The sequence below is a fragment of the Lentinus tigrinus genome (genome assembly GCF_003813185.1).
Source record: "Lentinus tigrinus ALCF2SS1-7 unplaced genomic scaffold L226scaffold_4, whole genome shotgun sequence".
In the NCBI taxonomy this organism is placed as follows: domain Eukaryota; kingdom Fungi; phylum Basidiomycota; class Agaricomycetes; order Polyporales; family Polyporaceae; genus Lentinus; species Lentinus tigrinus.
Window position 1 is genome coordinate 435,417 of NW_027137913.1, and position 22,987 is coordinate 458,403.

At 53.7% G+C, this 22,987-nt stretch overlaps 8 protein-coding genes across 8 annotated transcripts; 2 read left to right on the forward strand and 6 right to left on the reverse strand.

Annotated features, from left to right (window-relative positions):
- Positions 1-3,492: 3,492 nt before the first annotated feature.
- On the reverse strand, positions 3,493-4,427 carry L226DRAFT_567204 (uncharacterized protein; the record flags this gene model as incomplete). Its single annotated transcript, XM_067683985.1, has 2 exons — positions 3,493-4,237; positions 4,309-4,427. The coding sequence occupies 2 exons, from the start codon at positions 4,425-4,427 to the stop codon at positions 3,493-3,495; spliced, it is 864 nt and encodes a 287-aa protein (XP_067539580.1).
- Positions 4,428-6,970: 2,543 nt separating this feature from the next.
- On the reverse strand, positions 6,971-8,134 carry L226DRAFT_455523 (P-loop containing nucleoside triphosphate hydrolase protein; the record flags this gene model as incomplete). Its single annotated transcript, XM_067675245.1, has 3 exons — positions 6,971-7,039; positions 7,102-7,731; positions 7,799-8,134. 3 exons carry the CDS (start codon positions 8,132-8,134, stop codon positions 6,971-6,973), a joined length of 1,035 nt encoding a protein of 344 aa, XP_067539581.1.
- A 749-nt stretch (positions 8,135-8,883) lies between these two features.
- L226DRAFT_567206 (uncharacterized protein) lies at positions 8,884-9,774 on the reverse strand (the record flags this gene model as incomplete). The annotated part of the gene is made up of 3 exons (XM_067683986.1): positions 8,884-8,903; positions 8,974-9,244; positions 9,313-9,774. 3 exons carry the CDS (start codon positions 9,772-9,774, stop codon positions 8,884-8,886), a joined length of 753 nt encoding a protein of 250 aa, XP_067539582.1.
- A 2,095-nt stretch (positions 9,775-11,869) lies between these two features.
- Positions 11,870-14,300, reverse strand: L226DRAFT_567207 (uncharacterized protein; the record flags this gene model as incomplete). The annotated part of the gene is made up of 3 exons (XM_067683987.1): positions 11,870-12,069; positions 13,673-13,944; positions 14,005-14,300. The coding sequence occupies 3 exons, from the start codon at positions 14,298-14,300 to the stop codon at positions 11,870-11,872; spliced, it is 768 nt and encodes a 255-aa protein (XP_067539583.1).
- A 489-nt stretch (positions 14,301-14,789) lies between these two features.
- Positions 14,790-15,622, forward strand: L226DRAFT_567208 (uncharacterized protein; the record flags this gene model as incomplete). Its single annotated transcript, XM_067683988.1, has 3 exons — positions 14,790-14,915; positions 14,970-15,136; positions 15,193-15,622. The coding sequence occupies 3 exons, from the start codon at positions 14,790-14,792 to the stop codon at positions 15,620-15,622; spliced, it is 723 nt and encodes a 240-aa protein (XP_067539584.1).
- An 874-nt stretch (positions 15,623-16,496) lies between these two features.
- On the reverse strand, positions 16,497-17,087 carry L226DRAFT_567209 (uncharacterized protein; the record flags this gene model as incomplete). The annotated part of the gene is made up of 3 exons (XM_067683989.1): positions 16,497-16,682; positions 16,734-16,844; positions 16,911-17,087. The coding sequence occupies 3 exons, from the start codon at positions 17,085-17,087 to the stop codon at positions 16,497-16,499; spliced, it is 474 nt and encodes a 157-aa protein (XP_067539585.1).
- Positions 17,088-18,850: 1,763 nt separating this feature from the next.
- On the forward strand, positions 18,851-19,453 carry L226DRAFT_567210 (uncharacterized protein; the record flags this gene model as incomplete). Its single annotated transcript, XM_067683990.1, has 3 exons — positions 18,851-18,968; positions 19,029-19,165; positions 19,226-19,453. 3 exons carry the CDS (start codon positions 18,851-18,853, stop codon positions 19,451-19,453), a joined length of 483 nt encoding a protein of 160 aa, XP_067539586.1.
- Positions 19,454-21,086: 1,633 nt separating this feature from the next.
- On the reverse strand, positions 21,087-22,839 carry L226DRAFT_567211 (uncharacterized protein; the record flags this gene model as incomplete). The annotated part of the gene is made up of 3 exons (XM_067683991.1): positions 21,087-21,853; positions 21,906-22,482; positions 22,549-22,839. The coding sequence occupies 3 exons, from the start codon at positions 22,837-22,839 to the stop codon at positions 21,087-21,089; spliced, it is 1,635 nt and encodes a 544-aa protein (XP_067539587.1).
- Positions 22,840-22,987: the final 148 nt, after the last annotated feature.

A 22,987-nucleotide genomic window follows, 5' to 3' on the forward strand; every position in this document is an offset into this window, starting at 1 on the left:
CTGACACTCCTACAGTATTATTTACAAAAAAAATCTGGTAGTAGGACCATGGACCATGTCAGAAGCCCTCCTCAAAGTAAAGATTGAGGGTGCTAAGAGGCCTTGAGTGGTCGCATTTGGCTTGAGACAGGAGGCAGAGAGCGATGAAGGGGGAGCAAAGTCTTGTTGCAAACGTGTAGCATACAATCTGCAAACTACCAGTATAAGTACAACACGATAATTGATCAAATCTAATCCGAGCTCAAGCGGTGACCAAACACATCTTGAGCATCAAGGCACACCCCTCTGCTTCCTTCTTAACATGGTGGAGGTAGCAAAGGTATGTACCATTGGAGATAAGAGGCTCGTGGGCAATGTAGAACTCACCACGAGCATCATCGTGTCCAGTCTCACACTGGCATCAATATGGCTGCCACGTTTGTGCAAATTCTGCATGAGTTCAGAATTGAACATAAGGTCAGTGACTCTACCACAGTGTCATGACTGTGCTGAACTCTGAACTCCGGACTCACATCTCCAGACATACGGACCCTGGACTTACTAGTAGCCTCTAGCAGGTTCTCCTCACAGAACCTTCTGCGAGTTTCTTCTCTTGGCTCCAGACTCCCCCGTCTGGACCCCGCTCAGACCCCTTATTCCTTTTCTTACTTAGGTTATTATTTACTTTATGTTGGTCATCCATTCTCACTAGTATTCCGAAGCCTGGAACTTTTAGTATAAAAGTCCCAGCACAGCAGGCATGTAACTTCAGTTCAGATATCTCATTAATCCAACATTCTTATCCTTTACTCTTTGGACCTCTGCTCTCCTGCCAGGCTCTGTCCCACCCGTCCCTACAGGTTCAGGACACGTCTCAGCCAAAGGGTATGAGTCAGAAAGGACGAAGTAGAATGCAGTGTTGAGCACCGCCATTCTTCGTTGGTGAGCGCACCCTCTTCTTTCTCCTTTACGGAGCCGTTCTGCACAGCGGGCGGAGTCCAAGTGATTTCGATGAGAGAAATGTATCGGTGGCAGCGAACGGCAATGTTAAACTAAACGGCGGCAAGGGAGAAGTGTAAATGGCAACGAGTTCGGACAAATGGCGACAGGCTTCTTCTCTTGAGATCTTAGCTCTGTGGGGTAAAGTGACCTCAGATTCCTCGCTGGCTACTCTGTCTAGTCTATGTACCTGCAGCGCTAGGGCGACGCCCCCGGCGACCCAATGAAACTGGTCACTGGCGCATGATTGTGGCTGCTGCCCTCGCTCGAGACCCGCACGAGATAAGGATCCACTGATAACAAAAGGGCCTGCGCTGCCATCGCCGACGACACTGCCGTCCTGACGGGGTCCCCTCCCGAGAGCAGAGCCTTCGAAGGCACAAGGCGACCCGCTGAGCTTCCGAAGCATCGTTGGTAAGCTGCGGCCAAGGGAGAGCTCGAGGCTAGTGCATGCAAAGTTCCGGGAGCAGCACAAGCTGATCCACCACATGTTTGCGGTGTTCGGTCTGGATGCATGGCGTGTAGAGGTTCAGAGGAGGACAGGACATGCATCATTGGAGAAGTGGGCAAGTTCAATGCCGACACTGGATGATGTCCGGGCCATAGCCGATGCTTTAGCCCATGCATACATCGAGGGTGAAGGGCTCGATCTCTTTGACTTGTCAGAGTGTCGGTCGCAGCCCGCCCGTGATGACGTTCGAGGGAACACGATGTGCACGCTCCACTACCTGCTGCTATATGAAGAGCTGGCGTATGTTACGGTGGACCTAATGCATTACAAGTGTTAGTACACCGCACCTTATACTGTACCTTAGTCTTTAGAGAAGACAAGACACTAGTCTGACGAGGACTAGGAGCGGAAGTGTTGCGACAATAACAAGAGCAAGGGCCAATAGTCTACAGACCATTGGCAGCTAATGTTATTGAACGAAGGGTAATCGTATGAGGAATACAAGAGGTCGAAAACTGGGGAATGTGTCCTACATGAGGGGTCTTTATATACTGCTAGCATCGAGGCTGTATGGTGGAGTATGGCCCTTGTGCTAGTGGAGTAAAGTGGTGAATGACGAAATAACTAGTGGAGCTAAGTGGAACTGAGTGGAGAAGATGAGTAAGGAACTGGAGATGAGTGGAGTAAAGGTGGAGATGGGTGGAAAGACGACCTAGTAGTGGTTATCTAAGGAAAAGGTAAGTCTGTGTGGTTAGTTGTGCTAGACCAGAGCCACTATAGTACAGTAGCATGACAAAGAAGTGAAGCTAGTCCATGGTAGTAGTAGACGACCAGGAGCGTACCGGTTGTAACAGCGTATGCAATGAATGCTGGGGATATTGGATGGGTAGAAACATTGTTTGCGCCCTGGATCCGCATTTTCTGAGGGACAGGGAAGCACAAGTATGGAACCTACACTCTCAGGTTCCTGCACGATCTCTACTTTGTCTATCCCGATGGATTAAGGTACGTGTCAGTCGCTAACATCTGTGTCAATGTGTGCCTGACCTGAAACCCCTCCAGGCGTGCTATTCGCTACAACATTCTGGTGAATCCGACAGGCAAAGAACTCGGGTTTCGCGCGGTAGACTGGGTTCATGAATTGCAGAATCTGTTCACTAAAGTTCGATTCCATCCATTGCTCTGTCTGAGGGTTCTTCACTCACTTGTTGGATAATTAGGTGAACTACGACGGCGAGGGCTCCAATCATACTAAGGCCCGAGTCATGTTAGAGTCAGTTCTTATTCAGATCTTCCGGGACAGCCATTCTTCTCTCGAGCACAACTTCGCATTACATGGACTCTCTTACAAGCATGCGACAAAAGACATGGCAGCAACGTTCACCATGATCTTGGCATACCTCGAGACACGTACGCCAAACCGGTACACAGCAGGAAGGTTGTCGCCGTACACAGTTCCCGATGTTGTGCTTAATGGAGCGGAGCTAATTGCACAAGAGATTCGACGGAAGGGCTTCCAGGTGACTACATTACAGGATGAAGGGCAGGTGAACAGGGTCGTATATAGTGAGGCGCATGAGCTTGAAGAGATACTTGATGTGGATGTCGATGTAGATGATCTAGCTACTGAGGTCATGACATTGTAGATGCGGTGATGGACTATACTCGGTGTGAGTGAGATCTGAAGCGACGGAGCCTTGAGCATTCGTGCCGGGAAGACGAGGCGAAGTCGCACGCGGAGTAGCAAACAACGTGAGATCCTCTGGGCCGAAGGAGGTCTCGTGAGGCGTTATCGGCCATGGCATGCCTGGAATGTAACCAGGTAGACGAGGGAGGGGTTGGGGACAGTGTGCGTGAAGCAGGATGAGGGGAACATCACTGGCTTTCATCGGCCACCACAGGGTCATCAGAGGATAGGACGGTGCCAGGCTCGTAGTCGTCCGGTGAGGTAGCAGGTGAGGAAGAGTCGGGTTCAATCTTGAAAGGTGAGTCGCGGTTGAGCAGATGCATGAGGTCATCTTGAGGAGCACTCACCGCAGTGTTTATGCCTGATAGCGAGCCGTTTATCGTGCGTGAAGGAACGTGGGCGATGGGCGACAGCCCTGATCCTCTCCTTCCAACTCCCTGAATGCCTGCTCAAAAGCCAACGAGGCTGGAGACACGGCCTTGGACAGCCTCTTACTGAACGAACTGGAGTAATCCGACTGCTGGTCTCCAAGAATACATATTGATCGCGAGCTGCAATCTTTAGAGAGCGTGCTCGCGTTTGACGGTGCAGATCCTGAGAACGTGTACAAGCTGCCCTCCGGTGTCGTCGGCCATAGGCTTTGGCTGTCGGAGTACATGAACGTGCTGTTCTCCTGCCGCGCGCTGCTCTCCACCGTGCTTATGCTCGCGTTCGAGTCTGACTGCGCGATCGGGCCTGCACCACGTCCACCACGATGGGGATTCGTGTTGCGCAGGAAGTACGCCTGGTCGCGGAACTTCCCAGAGCTGAACAGGTTGTTGCTCATCCGTCGGCTTGACTGGGAGTCCTTCGTGGATGACACGGAAGGGATGGAAGGGGAAGGGCAGAGGGAACGACTCGGAATGGAGTTGGAAGAGCGCACCGACTGGTGGACGGGGTCCGCATCATCATCCTCTGCATCAGCCTGAGCACCGGACACCCGAGCCTCGCCGTCAGCATACCCCTCGGTGACCTGGTTCTGTGATCCCCATGCGCGCTGCTCTGCGAGCTTGCTCTTCAGCTCATCGAGCACAAGAGGCTCGCCAGACAAACTTTGAAGTACGTTGAAGCGTCGGGTGAGGCTGTCCCAATGAAGCATGTGAACGCGGAGTGAGCGGGAATAGACTCGTGGGAAGAAGAAGCAGGGACGCACTCTGGTAATATCAGCGATGTGCGGAAGTCGCTCGCTGGGGGCCAGGAGAGCAGGACGTCGTGCGTGTCGGTGCTGACAGAGACCGTTGCTTCGCCGGATGCCCAGGGGGTACCTTGCATCGGATCTTTTGCTGAGAGGGCGCAAAATGCGAGTGGGCAAGGCTGCAGGCATAAAGATAGAACAGCGTATGTCTGAGAACTGTAGTCTGAGAAACGACCTGGCGACATACTTACCGGATAGTGATAGTAGTCGAGAGGTCAACGTGGAGGCCAAGTCGCGCGGTTAAGAGTTGAGAGCGGATGTTGTTGTATCTGAGGTCCCATCCAGGCAATATATACATGAGTGTCGACGAGTCGGCTTTGCTTAGAGGTGCTGAGGAGGAGCGGTGTGGAAAGAGTGGAAGACATCAAGTGCTAAGTGCTAAGCGCTAATCGCGCGGCTGCAGCGCACGACACGGTGATGAGTCACCGAGCTTTCTGCGCCCCTAGTCGAACCCATCCATGCAGCTTCGACCACGCTTCGCCTTTGTTTCGCCCTCGATGCGGTCCCCAGTCGTGGGAGCAGGCTACTACTATACTTATCTATCTTCTTACCCAACACCCTTTGTAATGACTTCGCTGTGTCAGCGCTAATCAGAGAATCTCTCCCCCTCTCCGTCACCATCTCGACTTGGGCGCCAGTTCGCCTTCGCTGGAAGGCCGTAAGTTCAGCAGTCGACTCGCCGTAGTGTCGACCGAGCAAGAGTTCGCTCGCTTCGCAAGAGAGTAGCCCACGAGGGGCCTGAGTTCGCTAATCCCGACTATCGAGTCGCCGCCGAGTTTCGAAGCAAGTATCCCGCACCAGCGAAGAGAAGACCGCCAGTCTAGGAGCGAAGTAGCGCCTGTGCTATCGAGCACGAGAATCCGACCACTCACCGAGGGTGCACCAGTTTAGTCCCTCTCCTCCCTCTTTCGCCACCTATACACTCCCTTCCTCGTCCCCTTTTTCCTTCGACGCGCCCTCCCGCGAGCGAGTTTGCTTCCCCAATGCCCCACCGGATTACTGCTTCGCCCGATACGCCGAAGCGCGCTCCCCGGATTGCGCCATTTCCGAGTCCATTCCGAAACGCCCCGCCTCGACCCTTCGTGCCGCCTCTTCCTCGACTTCGCAGATAGGCTCTACTCGTGCGACCACGGTCACCCAGCTTCGACCCGGGAATCGACTAGCCAACTCGTAACCTTTCAGGTTTGTTGTGGTTTTTGTTGGGATTTTCCCCTCAGAGACGCAGCTACCCTATCAACGGCCACCAGGGCGCCTAAAGTGGGAGAGGGAGCAGAGGCTGGTTCGATTTGTGTGTTAACTGTAGGACACATAGACACTAAACGAAAGCTATTATACGAGTCCTGAGTGTGTACCAGAGGTGCGAAAATAAGTAAGAATTATAGGGGTGAAGAGACTGAGGGAGGATGTGGCATGCAGTACATATGCGTGCAGTGTGTGTGTAGTACCCATGAACGGTAAGAATCCAAACACTTTGCCATCTGCAATGACATGATAGACGAGAGTTGGCCTGGAGGAACTCATCACGGAAGAAAGGATTAGTGAGTAGCTGGTATGCAGGTCCAGAGAGCGGAGAGATGGGACGTTGTCGTCCTAGGCTGAGGGGATTCCACGGTTTCCGAGGTCGGTGAACACAGTTTGTTCGCGTTCCTTTGGCACTCTTCGGGTGTGTAGTGACCATTTGAAATGGTTGAAGAAAAGGGAAGGGGTCGAGGCGGCATTGAGGGACACAAGCCTGGTATAAAGAGGATGCACTCGAGTTGCTTCGGTACATGCTGGACGTGATCTGGGATATCGACGGCGGGAAGACGAGGCGAAGTCACACGCGGAGTAGCGGACGGTGTCATCAATGGTTCTTCTTACCGTTGACGACTGCTGTTGCCTCGCTGTACTTCGGACAGTCTCGGTTTCTCCCTGTATGAATGTCAGCATAGTACTCACACACCATATGGCCAATACACGATACTCACGATTGTGGCCCAGTTCACCACATGCTCCGCATCTCCGTACCGGAAGCCAGGGCCGGCGCACAGGCACTACATTTGCCTCTGGGTCTGCGCTCTCATGGGAGTTGCTGATGGCCGGCTGCAGGGGTGCGAGAGGCACAGGATAGAATCTATAGAAGAGAATTTGATTAGCAACTCAGGAAGTAGTCGAATGCGGTACTTACTTGTCGATGAGAGTTAGAACATGCTGTCCAAGCTCCTGCGTGAGACCCCACTTCGTCTCATGGTCGAGAGCCTCGATAGAATGGATCTTGCTGGCAAGAGCGCAGGCAAGGATGCGCATGAGGACACTGTTGCCCATGATGTCGCCTGGTCCCAAATTCACGAGATGAACACGGCCAAACCGCTTCGCCATCTCCTCGCTCCGGAACATGTGCAATGCGTGCCGAAAAGCGTCATCCCTCGGGGTCATCTTGTAGTTGGTGTTGACATTTGATGCTCGTAGATTGATGGTCGTCTCAGAGAGCTCGTCAGCGAGAGTTAGGAGCCGCCAGATGGGATGTGTCGGTGAACAGAGCGAGCAGCAAATAGGAGATGGAAGAATTGTGCAGCGCGCGCATGGTGTCCCATTATGTATGCACTGATTTTTTTCCAGGCCTGTCAATACGTTATTCATGTCAGTCAAATGGCATACATGAGAAGATGAGACGTGCATACCGGTGATCAACGTCCGGAATATCGATACCCTGGAGCCGGAGGTTGGAATGTCAGTATGAATTATTGTAAGTCATCATCGCTCCGAACCCACCAATCCGAACACGTCTGTACAACATAGTCCGAAAAGACTATGTGCCTTATACTCACCAGTGGTCTTGTCGCGGTACGTGGGTGTATTGTCTGCGTTGAACCAGACGATACGCTCACGGAATGCTGGCGGGAGCCATTGGCGAAGAACCATTGCCGCTTGAATGGATTCCTCGATACTTCCAAAGAAGATGAGGAAATGCGGCAGGTACGTTCCAGGGATCCAGCCTTCCAGGATGAGGAAATTGAGGTCCTTGAACGATGCTATGGGGTGACGAATTTTCTGAACCGTCAAGTAGATGTTGGGGCGGTCATTTGAGCGATGGAAGAACTTGATCGACTCGCGCGGCATGGCAGCAATCTTCAGAACGTCTGACAGCACCTCTTCAGGCATTGTTGCAGATGCCAGGAGAAAATGCTTCGGCATGCACATGAGCTCACGGAGCATGCTCGCTTGTCCAAGCTCAGGCCTGAAGGAAGACCAACCCTTGATAAGGTGAGCCTTGTCCCAAACGATACTGATCACTCGGGACATGAACGCGGCACTTTTCCAGATACGCTCGAAGACTCCGCGCGGCTTGAAGGCTATTTCCGGGTTAACCATGACCACGCGGTACTTGAAGGCAAGTATCTCCTTTATTACTCTCTGTAAGCCCTACAACTAATGATATCCATGCACAAAGCAGCCTAAGCCTTCGCACCTCGATGTTTGATGATGTCGATGTGTCAGACGTAACATTGATTGCAGGTATGTCAACTTCTTCAAGCTTCCTCTTGTTTTGGCTACCGAGAACGTTGAGCGGCGTAACGACGACCTGAATCCCATCCGGATGGAAGAGAAGCGGCATCCAGAATACCAGGGTCTTGCCCGACCCGGTGCCCGAGATGCAGACTACGTCCTGCTTCCCCTCCAGCTGGGCAAGCACGACCTCGCACTGCCATTGACATGGGCGGCAACCAAACTTCTCGAGGGTCTTCTGTTGGACTTCGGCAATCGTGGGGAGCGCAGGTGTGGAATTTGAGACGTCTTCAGGCATTCGAACAGCTTGTACATGGACACGTCGCACAACAATAGGGGCGGTCAGAGTACGGGTTTCGAGGTCGATTCAAAGTTGATTCAAATTGATGCTTGACGATTAATCGACCTTCGGATTTAGTCGGGAATCGCGCGCTTAAGGCGATTTTCTGTGAATCGAGGTGAATCGTCGAAGCGAGTCCGGACTCGCTTCGACCTGGAGAATCGCGATTCTGGAGGAGGCGCTGGTCGTTCGCACCTCGGCGATGCATTCCGCGTTGTCTGAATCGACCTTTAAGAATCGGGTCGGTCAAATTACCCTCGATTTTCCGACACCGTTTCTTGCTCAGAATCGTCAATGAATCGACCTCGAATCGAGAACTCTGACCGCCCCTAATGCATATGTTCGCTCTTTCGGCGGCGACATTGCCAAATGGAGCGTCGGGAAACCTGCAATGTCTGAGTCAATATACTGTAGACCTGGTATATCTCTGTAGGGCTGGTTGAGGGACGTCAGTGCATGATGAGGGTGGCCCCGATACGCGTAGCCATCTACCAAACTGTAGTGTAAGCGCTGCGGCCCACGGTAGCGCATGGTAGAGCCGCCCGCGAGGTTCGATAGAGCTCTACAGAACCCCAGCGGGAGCTCTACAGAACCTCTACAAAACCTTGCGGGAGGCTCTACCACATGTTCACATTGGCTGTCATCCTTACCGCAGGTGTCGATCGTTGTCTATAAATTCCTGGGGGCAGCTCTACCACAAATACACTTCAGGTTGGCTTGGCCCGAGCTGGAATACGGCAGGCACACGTTGAATAAAGGACAGCGCATAATCATGTATTGATACCACATCGATACACTATACAGAACGAAACGAAAGATAGCAAATTCCATCCCGAGTGAGAGCGAGCGCATGCACGAGAAGCTGAAGAAGAGCATGTGGCGAAGAGAGTGAACGAGAGCGATTTCGAGGATGAAAGTGAGTGAGAACGAGACCGGGACCGAGGACGAGGACGGGAGCGAGAATGAACCCGAGAACGAGAACGAGGACGAGAATGAGTCCGAGAACGAGAACGAGAATGAGACCGAAAGAGAAGTGTTGATGAAGCCGAGGACAGGGAGGAGGGCGACCTTGGAATAGGAGCGAAGACATGAGTCTGGATGCATATGACATTTCTGTACTAGACATGAGTACGTACCGGAACTGGTATGGATAAACTCCCACTGATCGATTGGCCAGCGGGATAGGAGGTGTCAGGAGGGAGCGGGAGGTTCTGAACGTGCAGTTTGAGCAATGTCCAGGTCGACATCGGCTTGACGCTGCAGACGCATCGTTGGACTGGGGAAGTTGCCGAGGACCACGACGTTGCCAGCGCCGAAGACGGATGCATGAACGCCTTGACGTCCTCAGCGGCGACGGGGAGGCCGGGGGTGGAGAGGATGGAGTTGTCGAGGCCGTTGCGGAGGGCGAGCGCGTGGGCGAGCTCGAGAGCGTGGATCGCGGGGTCGTGGAGTGCGGCGGTCGACTCCACCTTGCAGACGGGGCCAACGGTCTCGGTGTGCTCGTAGCGGGTGAACTTGGCGGAGGTGCAAGAAGGAGGAGAGAACGTCGACAAAGAATGCCCCGGGCGTGGTCGTTCGATCGAGGGGGAAGATGACATGGCATATGCGGAGAACTCACTCGTCACCGCGCAGAAACTTTGCCGTCAACGCTAGGTGCTCCCTCGAAAGACTTGAGGAGAGAACACCGACTTAGAGCTCCGCTTCCCGGACGGTGCCCAACTTGAAGGATACTGAATACATACCATACTACATAAGAAGGGAAGATTCGGCACTGACACTTGATCGACGGGGGCGGGAAGGAGAACGGGAGTGAGAGTGAGATTGGGAGCGGCTTACCTTTGCTTACCTGTGCTCTCCGGGGGTGATTGAGAGTGTCTCTGGGAGGGGGCTTGGAGGCGGCGTTGGCAGATGGAGGGGCGGCTTGAGAGATGGGTGAAAGGAGAGATGACGGTGGAAGGGAAGAGAGGGAGGAGAAGACTGAAGACGACGTCGGTGGCCTTATATACAGGGCAGAAACGGAGGAGCAAGAGTACGATCGTGGGCGGAGGACACTGTCCATAAACGGAGTATATGCGGTCACATGACCGATGCGCTCCCAAATGCGCCGCGTCTATGGCGTCATCAGCGTCGACATGACCAGGATTGGGACGACGACGACAGCAGCGACCACGTCCCGGCACACAATGACGATGACACCCCTTCCAGAGTTCCTCCACATCTCCTGGCGGCGCGGCTACTGGTTCTCAAGGCAAGGACGAGAACGAAAATGAGGACGACTTAATAATCGCTCTTATTCATGGTAGGTTCCCTTGGCCTTCGGACACAAATGAGCTCCATTCATCGCTTTGGATGACCGTCTGTAGCACACTATTGAATGCCCCGTGAGGCTCTAGAGACCTCTACAGAACATCGGCGCTCTCGACAAACCTCTACCGCCCAAGTTAGTCCCGGGTATCGCCGACCCACTGCTGCCGTGCGCGACAGTCCTGCGTCTCGCACTATCATCCACTAAATCTACTTGCACGTTTTCCCGGCGAGGGACCGAGAGGAGCGTCAATCACGCCGGAGGCCGTTATTTACACATGATTGGTGCCAGCCCCTCCTGAAGATTGCAGCTACACAAGATGCACGTGGCTAATCGCTACGAGATAAGTCTTAGGTCTCGTCGTGCTCTCGACCTTCGCTCTGGACTCTCGAGTGCCGTTTTCCTTCCTGTCGCGGGTTACGCTTGAACCACCGCACCTTGTGTAGCCGCAACCTTCAGGACGCGGCTGGGCAGGAGCCTGCAAGTTCCCCCAAGCCGGGGAAAGTCTTTTCAAGGGACGCAAGGGCGATAAAGTCGAGACCAGGCACGGCAAGACGTTCAGTAGCTCCAAGACCCGATCAGGACGTGCCCTTTTCCTGATGTGTGCGATTGTCGCTGTCTACTACATCAACGAAGCCAATGTCGAAAAGCCCCTTCTCGCCATCTTCACCAAGCGGGAAATCGATTCAGGCCAGGAGCTCTGCTTCTCGTACATGGGCAACGTTTGGTTCGGTTACGGCCGCGCCCATTGGTCACTCTCGATGTTGCCGGCATGATCGCGTGCTTTGAGTTTTTTCGTCTCATTATCATCATGTGGCGTCGCCGGTGCTCACACACTTCATTCACGCATTGGTTTCTCCTAGCGCATGGGGTCCTCGGTCTCATTGCGATCATCTTCATCCAGTGCGCGCTGCACAAAAGTTTTCATCTCTGCGTTCCTCTCGCGTGAGTTCAAACACGACGAGACGAACTGCGCGTGGTGACTGGCAAGTGTTACGGCCGCGGTCTTGGTGCTCGTTGCTGGTGCTCGTCGCAGCCGACGCGTGAGTTCATGTCGGAAATCATCGAGCTGTCGCTTTAGAGCTCCGACTTCTGAGGCTCATTGGCCACCGCCTCTTGTTGCTCTCGACGCCACCCGTCCTCATGCCCTGCATCCGTCTTCACTCGATGATGAAGTGTGAGTTCTCATGCCCCGTGTGGGAAAATGCGGTACTGACATGCTGTCGCGTATAGTCTGGTTACAGCCTGCAAAGCAGGTAACCCAGCTCTCGACTTCTGAACAACCTTGCTCAGCCGAAGCGCTGCCCTCTCCTCTCCGCAGTTTCTGTTGCGCTTGCGCTAATTTTCATCGAGCTGCCCTCCTCCCCGACCTTTCCCAGATCCGCCGTCTATCCAAGGTTTCCATAGTCAACGCCCACATCCATGCCTCTCGCAGGCACCGCCTCCTTGCTACGCGCGAGCTCCGCGTCGATGAGCCCATCCGCGGCGAGGCGATTCATGTGATCCTCAGCGGCGAGGTCGAAGTCCTTTCTACCGGCCCCATCGACGGGAGCGACTGCGACGACGACGACGACGGCTATGACAACGACTGTGTCTGACCGAGAGTTCCTGTTGCCACCATGGACGACCTCCGTGGCCCCCCTCTCCCTTCCTCTCTCTCGCCAAGCCTGACAGCGTCAACCCGTTCGCGCACAATCATTCTCAGTGCGGCGGTTTCCTCTTCAGACCGTCGGCCTGGAGGACGAGGGGCTGGGTCACGAGGGCACAGAGGACGATGCAAGATTGCAAGAGTCCTGAGGAGGATGCGTCTCCCAAGACTATCAAGACGCGCCAGTCAAAGCAGCTTATCGATGCGTCCCGATCTTACATCGCGTTCCGCGGGCAGTTTTTCCTCCAGATGCCCATCCACCTCAAGCTCCTCGACCAACGGCATCTCAGCATGCATGCCCTGTTTCTCTGACATCCGATAAAACTTCTACAACAACAAGCATCAGGGCAAGCACCACGAGAGCGATGCAGCCTCCACCGCCTTGCCGCGCTCGACCCGCTCAAACATCCCTCACCTAAGTCCCTTGACATCGTCGTTCCATATTTTGAGCCCCACGAGCGCGAAGGCTCATAGTGTTCTCTCTGCGGAGAGCGAGCACTATGGCAGGCTGGAGTAACACAGTGTTGACCGAACCAGTGCTTTAGTGAGCTTGATCGTTCTGGAGGTATGGGGCAGTCATCGGTGTGAATTTGGGCAGTCGTAAGAGCCAGATCTCTCTCCAGCAGAGGTACGTCTATGCGCTTCGAGGCACGGGGATATCGATGTCGAATTACCAGTAGACGTTGTCGGGGGTCGGGGGAAGAGAATGGATATTGCGACATTCTGAACATTGATATGTGCTCAGATAAAGAAACTCCAGTGAGTTGCAGGACGCGTACGTGCCCGATCCCGATGCACGCCCAAGATCCTTCAGGCGCTTATGCCAATTTTGGGTGTTTGCATAGCGCGCGACAGATCTAGCTACGTGCACAACTGAGCATGATAGTTTCAACAGTACTAACATGTACAAGTACTCCGTGCGACAGACGATCGCCAGTACCACTCTGGTGCTAAACATGTCACTAGGGTCGGAAACCGTGAATCAATTACAAGATGGAGAAGCGTGAGGCTATAGACATGACACATAAAGTACATGAACTACACAAAGAGGTAGGTTAATGGCCTGGTTGGATAGTTCGGCGAAGGTCCGTATGTCCAGATAAATGTCCTCCGCCGTTGGAACTAACCACTGCACTCGCTATCTCGAAGTGCCCCGGCAGCGCCGCCCATGTCTCAGCTCGCATGCAATCATCCAGATTAGTAGATGCAGCTAGACATGCATCGCAGATACGCGGTCCTTGAACCGCATACCAGAACCATTCAATGGGTTTGAGGGCCCGTATAATCCCCACATCCAGCTTATTACGTTGGCCATACCCATCTGCGTGCGCAAACAAAACCGAAAGAGAGATTGCGCTGCATATGTCCGGCCTTGCGCAGCTCTCGGACGGGACGGCCGAGGAGATGCGGAGGAAACGGAAGTAATAGTCCCGGGTGATGACTAGTGTACCAGCCGCAATCAGAACCCGGTCTGGGATAGAAAGCGCCGCAAGAGAACGGTACGAGCCTTCGCGAGAAGCATCACACGAGATACCCAACTCACAGCAATCGATGAAGGCGGGTAGGAGTAAGGAGGGTGTGCCTGTGAGGCGCGATATTTCGAGAACAGTGACGGCGTCGGAGAGCACCGCGGAGACATGACGTTTACGGGCAGTCTGGTCATCCCATTCGTCCAAATGGCAGGTGTAGTATCGCTGTAGACGTACCATGGCGTCGTTGAGTACGTCCTTGACGTCATATAGATGAGCAGCGCGTATGAGGGATGCAAGGATGGTGAAGGGGACGGTCTGGGGCTCGTCGCCTTGAGTAAAGTAGCTACCAGTCAAGACTGTCGTCAACTTGGTTAGAGATGCTGGAATATTATTGATCACATACTTTCGACGACGGAACAGCACGAGGAATAGATGACGTAGATCGGCAGGGTCACCCTCGATCGATATTACAGGACAGTCCTCGAACCGCTCGTCGCTCTGGTCCATGGATTTCAGGCGCTTCCGGAAGACGTCCGAGCAGTCCTTGAGGATGCCTTGGTAGACACGAAATGCAACGTTGTTTGCGATCAAGACGATGTTCCCATCATCAAGCCATAGCTCTTGGGCTTTCTGTACGGAATCACTTCCAGGAGAGTCTTGGCGGAGTCTCTTCCTACGCTGCGGCTGCATGTCGTCCATAATCGATGGCTGAATGAGAGCGACGTGCCGACGAAGCAGGATGGTGCCTAGCAGTCTTGGTCTGAGTAAAGTATATATATATGCAGTGACCGTAAGTCTAGGTTCGGAGCAAGCCCTAACTTACTCGTACGCGCGCAGCCTGATCGGGAATTGCCGTAAGTACACGAGTCGATCCTCGAAATTCTCGGAACGTCCCGATAAACTACCTGCCTCCCAGTCGCTTCGCTATAGTATACAGAAAATTTCTTGAGCGCACAGACGATAGCTGAGAGTCTTGACACGATTAAGTGGTTCGTGCTTCTTTCTCGGAGCAGCATGGATGATTCCCAGGGCACGCCGAGTGCTTCGGCATCTTCCGATTTTCCCGGATGGCAATGCGGCGGCGGTCGCCGGCACTATCATCAAGTATATATGCAGTCTATGATCATTCGCTGGACCGTGACGCGGCCAGACGCACGCACATCTAGATCAACTGGTGGCACGTACGCAATGAATCCGCCGGATCCTCTTTCGCAGAGTGACGCTCAGACGGCCGCTCCCCAACCTTGGCCGGCTTTCGTCCGTTACACCCGCCATCCGGATTATTATTTCGAAGACGGCAATCTGACCATCTTGGTACGTCACGTCTAGATCTGGGCCCTGCCGTTGTCTAAATCAGAGTACAACCAGGTTGATGACGTGCTCTTCAAACTACATCGTGCAGTTTTGGCCTCCGGCGCGAGTGCCTTCACAGATCGTTTCTCGCACCATGACGGAGGCTCGGACGAATGGCCCCTGCCACTATCTGGCACACGCGTGAGGGAGTTCGCCATGTTTTTGTCGGTAATATACCCTGCGTGCGTCCGACGTTCTTGGTCTTGCCTGTAGCGTGTCAACTGATAGACGTGGGTAGTTCTCGGGCAGGTACGCTAAAGTCACACACCCTGGAAGAATGGATCGTGATTCTCGATCAGAGCTACAAGTGGGGCTGCTCAGCAGGTCGTGCCATGGCCGTTGAGTATCTGCAGTCCCTCTCAATGGACCACGTCCTCAAGATCGCTATCTGGAAGAAATATGAGCTAGGCGAGGCGTATATTATTCCATCATACCACGCAATCTGCATTCGTCAACATCCGCTGTCGGCCGCGGAGGGGAAATTGTTGGGGCTGGATGCTGCCGTACGGCTGGCAGCGATGCGCGACAAAGTGCAACAGGACGCTATGACTTATCTCAAGGAGATCCTTGAATCTGTTTCACCTGGTAACCCTCTCTCGACGGATCGAGTCAAGGAGCTTGTATGCCGAGCATCACTACCCCGGTATGTGGGCTACCATGAAAGCTAAGAGGCGCTTTTTGGTGTAGATACGACGTTCGTACTCGCGAACCCGGTTGCTCATTCACCGTTATGGGCTGTAATTCCGAGATACATATGTCGACGGTAGCAGTAGGGGGGACACGGTGTACGCAGGGTGGAGTAAACTCTCTGAACTCTTTTCCCGGTATGCCATCCAGGCTTAGTAGAGAGGAGCAATGAAAGAAATTGGTTGTCTACTCTCAAGTGATCAAAATATACGTAGGTCTTTCAGCAGCAGCTACCGACTTAGATCGGGCGGTATGAGCGAGACAGGACGCTCCGTACGTAGTATAAGATCCTACGATCATGCCATGCACATCAGGCGAACGCCTACAGAAGCTGTAGGTGTCGGGGCATAAGTTGATTCTTCGAGGCTCCGCGGCGACGAGTGCCTCGCGGTCGTTCTGATTGGGTAGGGGATTACGACCGCCGACAGCTTGAAGGCTTGCTTTACCCGCCAGAACCGTGCTTGTATTATTGACCGTTCAGGCAGGCTCGAGCGAGAGACCGGAATGCTAGAGCGTGAACGTGAAAGAACGAATCCAGATCGCTCCACCACCAGGAGTGATCGGTCTGTTCGATCACCTAAGCCTCATTCCATCAGAGGCTAATGTCAAGTTCATCGCGGGTAAACCAACCACCGCCGGGCCATCGATAGCGAAGAGGCAAAAAACCTGTTTTGATGTACAAGGAGAGGTGAGTAAGCGTGGTCCGATGTCCGGGGGGGGTCGTCTGAACTGCGATGAGAGCGACGTACGTCCAGTCGCATTGGGAATGAACAGGCTTGGGGGTACGTGAGTCGGTCATTGGGTTTCTTCCCACATACGAACGTACAACAATCACGCCAGCCTACATATCACAAGCTAGTCCTCAAATTTCGGCGCGTACTTCTCCCGTAGAAGATCCGCCTCTCGGTTGAGGATCTCCAGTATGATGTCGATAGCCTGGCGCTGGAACTTGAGCTGCTCGATGTTTTGCTGGAAGGCTTGAGCCTGCATGAACGACTCGTGCGCCGGAATGTCGGGTAGTTCGATCGGCAGCAAACGCAACTGCTACGTGAGTTAATGAGGTTTCAACCAACGATTCTAAATTGTACTCACCATCCCAGGACCTTCCATGTCCATGATACGGAGGGTCAGGAGTAGCAGGTCGACGGATGCCTCCACATGCCTCTGTGTCAACTGACCAACCTGCGGCTGCGAAGTGGAAGTCTTCCGCGCGATATGTCACTCAGTCAGTGCCTTAACTACCACTATCCGCGCACAATGCCCGCTCACCCAAAATGACCCGTACTTCGCCAGATCGACACCTGCCTTCAGAAAGGCGGACTTGGCTGCTTTCCACAGCTGCAGCGTCTCCTGATCCGCTGCAATCGACTTTCCTGTCTGGTTCTCGGACGGATGTACTCGCGGAGGCGCGCCAGATTGTCCGCTATGAATAGCATCAACCAACATGCTGTTGTGGATGCGCGCAGAGATGTATACCTTCCACTCCTTTGGGTTGCCTGTTGACTCATACGACTTGAGGGTCTTCTCGGTGCAATAGGTAGTAGTGAGAGGAGAAGTGAGACATCCAGCCAAACTTGAAGCAGTCGGTGTGCCACTCGCCAAGAACCCTTCCCATATCGGGAGAGATCTTCGGACGCGGGCGGTTACACCGTGGGAAAGCTTGCGCCTGCAGCTGCAGGCTGGTCAGTGGTAGCTGGGGGGCAAATATGGGATGCAAGTCGGGATTTCAGACGTAGAGCAGAGTTTCTGGTAGCGCAATTAATGTTCTCCGCTATGTGACCGCGGGCTTGTATGACGCTCTATGTCAGAACATAAACAGGATTGTCTGAATGTGATAAGGCACACAGGAAGAAAAATCAGTTGCAACCTTTGGACTCGGCGTCGCTTATGATATCGGCGCGCAGCATATCAGCACTTTCGTTCGTACAAGTGACTATCATCCCTCAACTTGCTCTCACTCTCTCAGCCTACTTTCCGAGGAATATTAGACCTTGCCCCGCGATGAACCTTGTCGATGAACCTGTACGACGCAACACCCATGAGACTAACATACAAAATGGTGCAAGTGATCATGACACTCACGCGATGACTGCTTGGGATGCAAGCATAGCGTCGCCTCTACGAAGCGGAACAACATGATGGGGTTCATCACCGGATACCCTCACCACAAGCATTTCACCATGCCATAAGGCACTGGCGTGCAAGAGGCGCACACAGTGATTCTCGGGATGGTAAGCATGACGAGTGCAGAATATCTTGAAGTAGTGACGACGCGGACGTGAGCCTCCGGCAGACGGAATAGCAACGATGCAGTCATGGATGAAGAAATTGGTGCCCAGATGTTCTTCCACATATTCAAAGGACAGGAGCGCATCGTCCCCGCGACGCGAGTAGAGTGTACTTGTGACATCAACAGGTGCCGGCCTTGTGGCATGATGAGCATAGAGGCGCCCTTTGACGCTACGACGAGAACGCTGTTCGAAGAAGCCAGATGTGAGATCGTCGTGGTCCGTGGACGTCCATTCAGAAAAGATACTCACACAGCAAATGTATCGTGTGGCCAGAGATTCCCTGGATGAAGGCATGACAAACGAGCCGTGAACCCGACATTATATATATGTACAATCAAAATTAAGCGCTCCCACGTTCTGGACAGTAGATCGGACGTTCCCTATACAAAATAGACCATATACATCGTCAAACCGGGTCAAGATGGCGGTATATACTAGCTAATGATCGCAGGCGAACGGATCGTGGTGTAACCGGCACTGTACGTCGAGTGACCACGACCCATCCGTGTGTCGCACACGACGACGCGCCCTCATGCCCCGTCGAATGCCACCAGGCAGCGGAGTCGTGGACATATATCGAGTACCATGTGCATGGCCCGACGGGCCTGGCAAGTCCTCGAGAACTCGACATGGCGCGGCCGGTAACGAGTGCAACCGGGTCCCATCCGGAGTTGCCCTTCGGATCCAAACCCATGGACCGGATACGACCGAGCCCTGTGTACAGGGCGCCAACTATAGCTAGTTCAACGCCACCCGGGCACGGCCGACCCGCGCAGATATCCACGCCCGATGTCGATAGCATCCAGCGACGATCGCGATACGCTTTAAACTGTGCGCCTGCATGCACGCGATGGAGCCTGGGGATTACATATAGCGCGTAAGTCCAGGTTCAGCAAATTATCATTACCCACACTTACGATGTCCACTGTCGTGCAGTTGCCGACCGTAACTCTTGAGGTCACTGAGCCGACTGGGACGACCTTTCTGTCCTATGGTGTCATCCCATTGATCGCGAAAACCAACGTAGCGAACATCCGTGAGTTCTGATCACTTAGGAGTTGAAGGAAGGCCAAGTTACTCACAGTGACATTCCAAGACGTCCTAGTGCTCGGGCTACGAGAAACCGCGCCGCAAGAGGGGTTCCCGTTCCCAACCGTGCCGTTCAAGGCTGCAGGATGCACTCAAGCGCTACTCCACGAAATCCCCGCTCATTTCGACTTCGTCTATTGCCAGGTGAGCACTCTGTCCGCGTGAGCCACTAAACATGCATTGCTCACCGAACACATTGGTCAGCACCACTGGACTTGTCGTTGGGTCTCGAGGGGCCATCCATCCATGACAAGCGTAACAATAGCGTTCAACAACGAGAAAGAATTCCACAGTGTCGCCGAGACGATGGCAAATTTGAACTCCTTCGACATAGGCAATCCCAACACGGGGGTCATGGCGGTCACGCACATCGCAACCGTACTGGAGGATGCGCTCTGCGAAAAGCAGACGGGAAATGAGCATGTACTGTAGTACAGTGGTTACATCTGTAACGTACCAGGCCCGGTAGCGTGCAATAGTACCTTTGTTCGTCCTCACCGTGCACCGAACCTGGGCATGATGCCTTCGGATTGCACAGTTCGGTGTAAGCCTGTAACGACATCGGACAGCGTAACTAGAATCGACGAAGAGAGTTAGGGCGCGCATGGCACGGGGCGAGCATACGCGACACTTACAGGACGTCGATCAGCGACCGTCGCAGAGCAAACCGGGCGAGGAACATCTCTCACGAGTCTACGCGTCTCTGCAGAGAGAACGCGATGGCAACTGTCAACAGTATTCGTGGCAAAGGGGTGAGCAGCATACCTTGACACCATCCCGAAGAGCGAGTGATTCACCCAGGGGGGAAGGGGGCGAAGAGGCATGGGGGAACAATTGGTGGACAATCAACGGGGCTGCGAAGGAGAACAAGTCAAACAATGCAATCGCACAAGAGAAGAGCTGGCATCTGGCATACCTTCCCCACAGCGAACCGCACACGGTCGACTCGGAAGGGATGCCAACGGGCTGAAATGATGATAACCTTCAGGACTGATCAGTCATGCTTCGTGGTCCCACATATCTCCAGATAACTCACTGTCCCCATGGCGTCCTCCTTCTCAAAAGCAAATCATGCAGTTGGTATGAGGGTACGAAAAGCTAGAACGGCGGTGGCGAGCGGGGCCTTCGCTGTCGCTGTTGAACGTCCAGGTTCACATGCATTTGACTACCATGCGGCTAGTCATTCTCATGCCGGCCCATCAGTCCACAGAGAAGCCAGAGCGACCCCATAAAGTAGCATCGACGACGTCGGAGTGAACTGAGTGTACAGTGAGGTAGTAGTAGGTGGCTACTAGCGACGTGTACGACGGAACGCTGGCAAGCAGTCACATGACATACGTGGTCCGTGCGCACACGCGCTCGAGAGCGCTTAAAACAGCTTGCTGCATATGCATCCGGAGGCTCGAGTCCTGCTTAAACCTGTTTGCTTTCTCCGAAGTCGTGTTTGCGACATGTACAAGAATTTGGACTGCATATACAGGCAAACGGGATACGGTATGATGTCTCGGACTCTAGCTCGCTCCTCTACGCACCCAGCTGATTTCCGCTACTAGGCGGCGCCGCCCGACGTCCCCCTGGACCTAAGAAATCAAGCTAAGTGCACTTTGGTTTTCGCGTGTCTGAACGAGCACTGATTTGTCTGTAGGAAGTCCCTCGACCCCTTGTGGGCTCCCTGCTCCGTGGCATGTCATCAGTCACGGTCCATCCGCCCACAGTGATCAACCGTGCACACGTTCTAGCGGTTGGGCTCACTGGCTGCCGATCTCGTCGTCGCATGCGCATGCGCTGTCTCTGTGCAGTTTTCTCCGCTGGAGACCATCCGCAATCTCAACTGTCCACCCACGTGCGAGGCCTTCATCTCGCCCTCGCTTCTTGGCCGACAACATCTTGCACACCTTAAGTCTCATCAGCAAGTCTCTCCAAGTAACCTTGGACATGCTTATGCATTTTCAGATGAACAGATCCTCCACTACCTTCGACTTTCCCTCACCAAGCATTGCCTCACCAATATCACCTCGGCATCTCAATCCTACAACTGTTCGGTCAGTCATGGATCATGTTTGCCTCAAAAGAGAGAACTCACTTCATCGAGCGTGAATGCGACCATGCAGGCTTCGGAGGTGCCGCTATTCCGATAGGGACAGGTCACGCAGTGCGCCACAATGTTCCTGACAGGAATGACTTCCACGGGCACAGCAAGGGCCTCGTATACCAAGCCAGCGCGCAAAGCAGTATAACGCCCGTAAGTGTCATGCGGCATGTCTCGTTGTGATAGAGCACGGTATCGGCGGATGGCAACGAACAGTTGATGCCAGTCTGTTCCATCCGGACGGCGACGTTTGTGAACGAATATCAACTGTATCTGACCCATAGCGAGAATGCGCATCCCGGTGTCTCCGTTGCTGGACACTCGGAAGATGACATTGCTATCTCCCACATGATGCGAGACCGGACAAAAACGCCGACCCTTGTGCTTGATGGATGACAGAAGGTGCCCCTGCGCATTGAGGACAATCTGCCCCGAGGAGGAAGTATCATAGATGGAGCGGTAGTTCCCGGAACAATTTAGTGTCGGATCACGGCGAACGCAGGCCAACAGGCCTTGGTAGACGTCCCGGGGAAGCGGGGTAACCTTCTTCTCGTCCACGATTGCCGTGGGCTCAGCCTCCTGCGCGAAGAGACCCAAAAGAGCCGTTTTCTCGTCTCCGCCCATGGCTTGCTCTATCATGGTACCGAAATTTTTCAGGAAGGCTGGGAGGTTTTCACTCTCTAACATTGCCCTCAAATTGTTAGAGATGCAGAACACGCGGAAGAATGTCCGCTCGGTTTCACCTGCATGACTAGTCAGTATCATTAATCGATGTTTGACTCGGGTAGTACTCACTGGTACGGAAGTTTATATTGGCGTGACGAAGCAGCCGTATGTATCGCTCGAATGGGAATGCCCAGTACGAATGCGTTGGCCCGAAAGAGTGCAACATTTCCCCTAAATGCAGAGCCAAGTGCTGATTCGGCACGAGGTCATGCCCAGGGAAGACAGTAAGGAGTCCCCTCACATATTTGAATATGTGATAGTTGTAGATCTCTACGCGTCTGACAGACGTCCGTCTCGATGTCCCATAGCGAACTGCGATGACCATGTCCAAATAGTTGTCAAGCATCTGGCGACGCTTATCACTCGTGGGATACTGCGCCCAAATCCTGATGAGGGTTATCGGGAGATGGATGGTGCAAAATGTACGCCATTGGTCTGCGCTCAAGGTACCTGCGCTCGCGCTGCCAACCTCCATGGGAGTGCGTCCAACCCATGTGGGTAACTGCGAGACCAGAATGTCCGCTCGTACTTCTTGTAGAACTGCCTTGTCCAGTACGGTCGGCTTCCTGGACCGGGGCTGGGGGGCAATGAACTCGAAGTGTGGGTTGGCTAGGTTTCTGGTTGCAGTTGAGATTGTTTCTGAGCGCTATGATTTACCAAGTGTCAACAGTCAGTCGATATACCTTCGTTCTGTGGCGATTGGATGACGTACACTAGCAAGTAATTCTTCTGCAATCTGGAGCTTGTTCCGTTTCTCGGGATCCCCGCGCCCGGACAACTGGTAGAGAGCTCGTAAAGAGGGAAGGGTGAGGCTCTTCTTCAACGCCTGCGCTTGCTGATATTTCTCCAGTTTTCCTAGTGCTTGAACCAGCTCGTCATAGGAGATTTCTTCCAGCTCCTCGTGCGGGCCCTCGTCTGCCGATCCGGGATCAGCCACTTGAATGTTCATCCCAAATACCTTGCGGCAATGTCGCTGGAAAAGCCCGAGGAACATGTTGTGCATGGTGTCTAGTGTAGCATACCTGATTGGATCCCAATAGGGCAGACGTAATAGGACAGAATAGCGGACGCCATGTGCTTTGAACTGCTTCTCCCGTGCCTTCGCGTCTGGGGCGTTCTTCCACTCTTCTGCCAACCGCCGGAAAGTCTCA